Source organism: Cariama cristata, unplaced genomic scaffold, assembly GCF_000690535.1.
Source record: "Cariama cristata isolate BGI_N322 unplaced genomic scaffold, ASM69053v1 scaffold32664, whole genome shotgun sequence".
In the NCBI taxonomy this organism is placed as follows: domain Eukaryota; kingdom Metazoa; phylum Chordata; class Aves; order Cariamiformes; family Cariamidae; genus Cariama; species Cariama cristata.
The window spans coordinates 387-2,892 of NW_009611782.1; the positions used below are offsets into that span (position 1 = coordinate 387).

Here is a 2,506-nt window from a genome sequence, read left to right on the forward strand (position 1 = left end):
GAGGTTTGGGAGTTGGGGGCGGTGGGTGCGAGCCTGGGGGTCTGTTATGATCCTGGCTTTGGGGGTCCCAGATTGGGTGGGCAATGAGACAGCTGTCATACACGCAGGGATTTTATTTCCGTGAATCTCTTTTAAAGCAGATTTAACGAGCACGGCTCTCCAAGCGGGGTCAAGCCTTAGCTCCGAAAGCCGTCAAATCCCTGAGCGTTGTTTGCTTTGCTCCGATAACGAGGTTCCTCCTAACCGCGGGTGGTGCGAGGGATCCCTTAGCCCCACGCATGTGCAAGGGGGAGGACTGCTCGGAAGGAAAGGCTTCAACACTTACTGTGAAGGTCAAGGCTTTTGGCACCGATTTGAGAGAAAAAAGAAAAAAAACCACACCAAACAAACGGGGTCTTGTCTCTGGTTACCCAACAGCTTCTTGCAGATAACGGGAGTGGTTAACTAAGTGGTCAAGCTTGTGGCATGTTCTTGCAGTTGCTTAAAAGGCTTCCTTGCCACCAAGCCTGGGTTCTTGAGATGAAGAAACTGGCCAGAAAAACATCCTGTTGCTTCACTTGCCCATGTGCCAACTCGCCTTGTGCCTGCGTGGAATTGGGAACGCAGCGGGGTTGTGGATGGGACCGGTGGCAGCGTGGAGGTGCCGGATGCTCTGCCCCGGCAGGGCTTTACCTGCTGGAGGAGGAATGGGGAACGTGGACATGGGCACCTTCCCCGTCCTTCCGCATCGCACCGGGCTCTGCGTGACCTCAGTCACGCTCAAGCCTCTGCCCAGGACGCTGCTAAAATCCCAAAAGTCTGAGTCCAGGCTGCGTGCTGCCAGATGGAGGTCCCCTCCAGGCTGCGTCATTGCAGACGCTTGTCCCGGCTTGTCCCACTTTGGCTACCGTGTGCTTTCCTCTGGTAGCAAATGTGCTGGCCCTTGGGCTTGCTCGTGGCTCACCCAACACCCCGGTAACTTGCTCTGCTTTCCTCCCAGCTGCCACGATGCCCCTGTCTCAGAGCAGGGCTGGGCAGATGCCATGCAGCAGCAAGGTGTGCAGGAACCTCTTTGGCCCCGTGGACCACCACCAGCTCCAGAATGACTTTGAGGACCTGTTGAGGCAACACCTGGAAGAAGCTCAGCAGCGCTGGAACTTCAACTTTGAGACGGAAACTCCCTTGGAAGGACACTTCAAGTGGGAGAGGGTCTTCCTGGCTGAGCCAGCCCAGGAGGTCCACAGCCTGGTCAAGGCCACCGGCAGTGAGAGCAGGAGGTCCTTGGTCCACAGTATCCCCCCCAAGGACCATCTTGGCAGGATTTGCCCCGAGGGGTCTCAGCAGAGCTCGGAGGTTTACAAGGCTTGTTCCCCACAGGGCTTGAAACGTGGGCAGACCACCATCAAAGGTGAGTGCTGGAGGCTTGGTGTCACTGCACGGGTGCTGGGTGGCATTGCTGGTGTCATGGCTCTCCTGGTGGGGACAGATGGAAGGGACTTGGGTGCAAGAGCCTCTCCTGGCATGGGGAGGGGACCACCCTCCGTGCATCTCTCTCCTGGGGGAGCAGAGCCCATCTTCCAAGGGGGAAAAGGCCACAAATTGGGTGCCTTCTGGTTGCTGGGGGTTAGGCAGGGAGCTTGCATTGGGCCTGTGGGTTTTGTAGCTGAAGATGCTCCAAAATCGTTCATCGCCTTCAGTTCCTGTGGTCTGAGCCTGTCCTCTAAGATCAGGGCCTGGAGTGGAAATGCAGGTGAGACCAAACAGAGGAGATGGTGGAGACCTACAGGCTCTTCTCTCCAGGAACATTTGGGTGGGTGGCTCCAAGATGGAGCCCACCTGGGCTGGGTTTTGGGGTACATCCCAGAGGACAACCTCCCTCTTCCTGCCCCACTGCTCCCACCAGGCTGGAGGCACCTCCCAACCCTCTCTTTCTGCCCTCCAGACTTCTACAGCTCCAAGCGGAGGAGTCTCCCTGACAAGCCCAAGCCATGACATGGCGATGCTCGGCTCCTCTGCCATCGGGGGACAGCTGCCGATGCTGACGTGCCCTGGGGGTGTCCGTGGCTCTTTTCCCCCCGCCCTTGTACTGTGTAAGCTGTCTGTACGAAGCAATGTAGAGTCTGTAGTTCCCTATTTATGAGTAGCTCTGGGGTCCTGAGGGACCTTCACTGTGTGCAATGTATAGGAGTAGCCCGCGTTGAGGTTTGTAGCCCCACGGAGGGGATGGAGAGGGACTGACATGGACCTGGTGGGACCAAGGCGTTGCCCTGCCTGCAGAGAAGGAAGAGTGTGTCCTCTGCCCTGTGGTGGTGGTGGGGCCAAGCACCATCCTTGCACCATCCTGCTGTCCAGCTGTGGTCCTTCTCCTGCCTGATGGCTGTCCATGGAGGACACTTATGTCCCAACCACCTGGTGCCACCAGATATCCTTCAGAAAAAAGCCACCGAAATGGATTGTAGAGCCCTGAGGACACCCTGGTTGCTCTCACGTGATGGTGGCCCTCTTCCCAGCCCTTGTCCATGCGTGG

The 2,506-nt window shown here is 57.6% G+C and overlaps 1 protein-coding gene across 1 annotated transcript; it reads left to right on the forward strand.

Moving 5' to 3' along the window:
* Positions 1-987: 987 nt before the first annotated feature.
* Positions 988-1,971, forward strand: LOC104160286 (cyclin-dependent kinase inhibitor 1-like). Its single transcript, XM_009698378.1, has 2 exons — positions 988-1,387; positions 1,922-1,971. Exons 1-2 carry the CDS (start codon positions 988-990, stop codon positions 1,969-1,971), a joined length of 450 nt encoding a protein of 149 aa, XP_009696680.1.
* The last annotated feature ends 535 nt before the right edge of the window (positions 1,972-2,506 follow it).

Excerpts from the sequence above, each read along its gene's own strand:
- LOC104160286 (XM_009698378.1), top strand. The coding sequence starts at position 988 with ATGCCCCTGTCTCAGAGCAGGGCTGGGCAGATGCCATGCAGCAGCAAG. Across the intron at positions 1,388-1,921 it reads TGGGCAGACCACCATCAAAG|ACTTCTACAGCTCCAAGCGG; the intron begins GTGAGTGCTGGA and ends TCTGCCCTCCAG.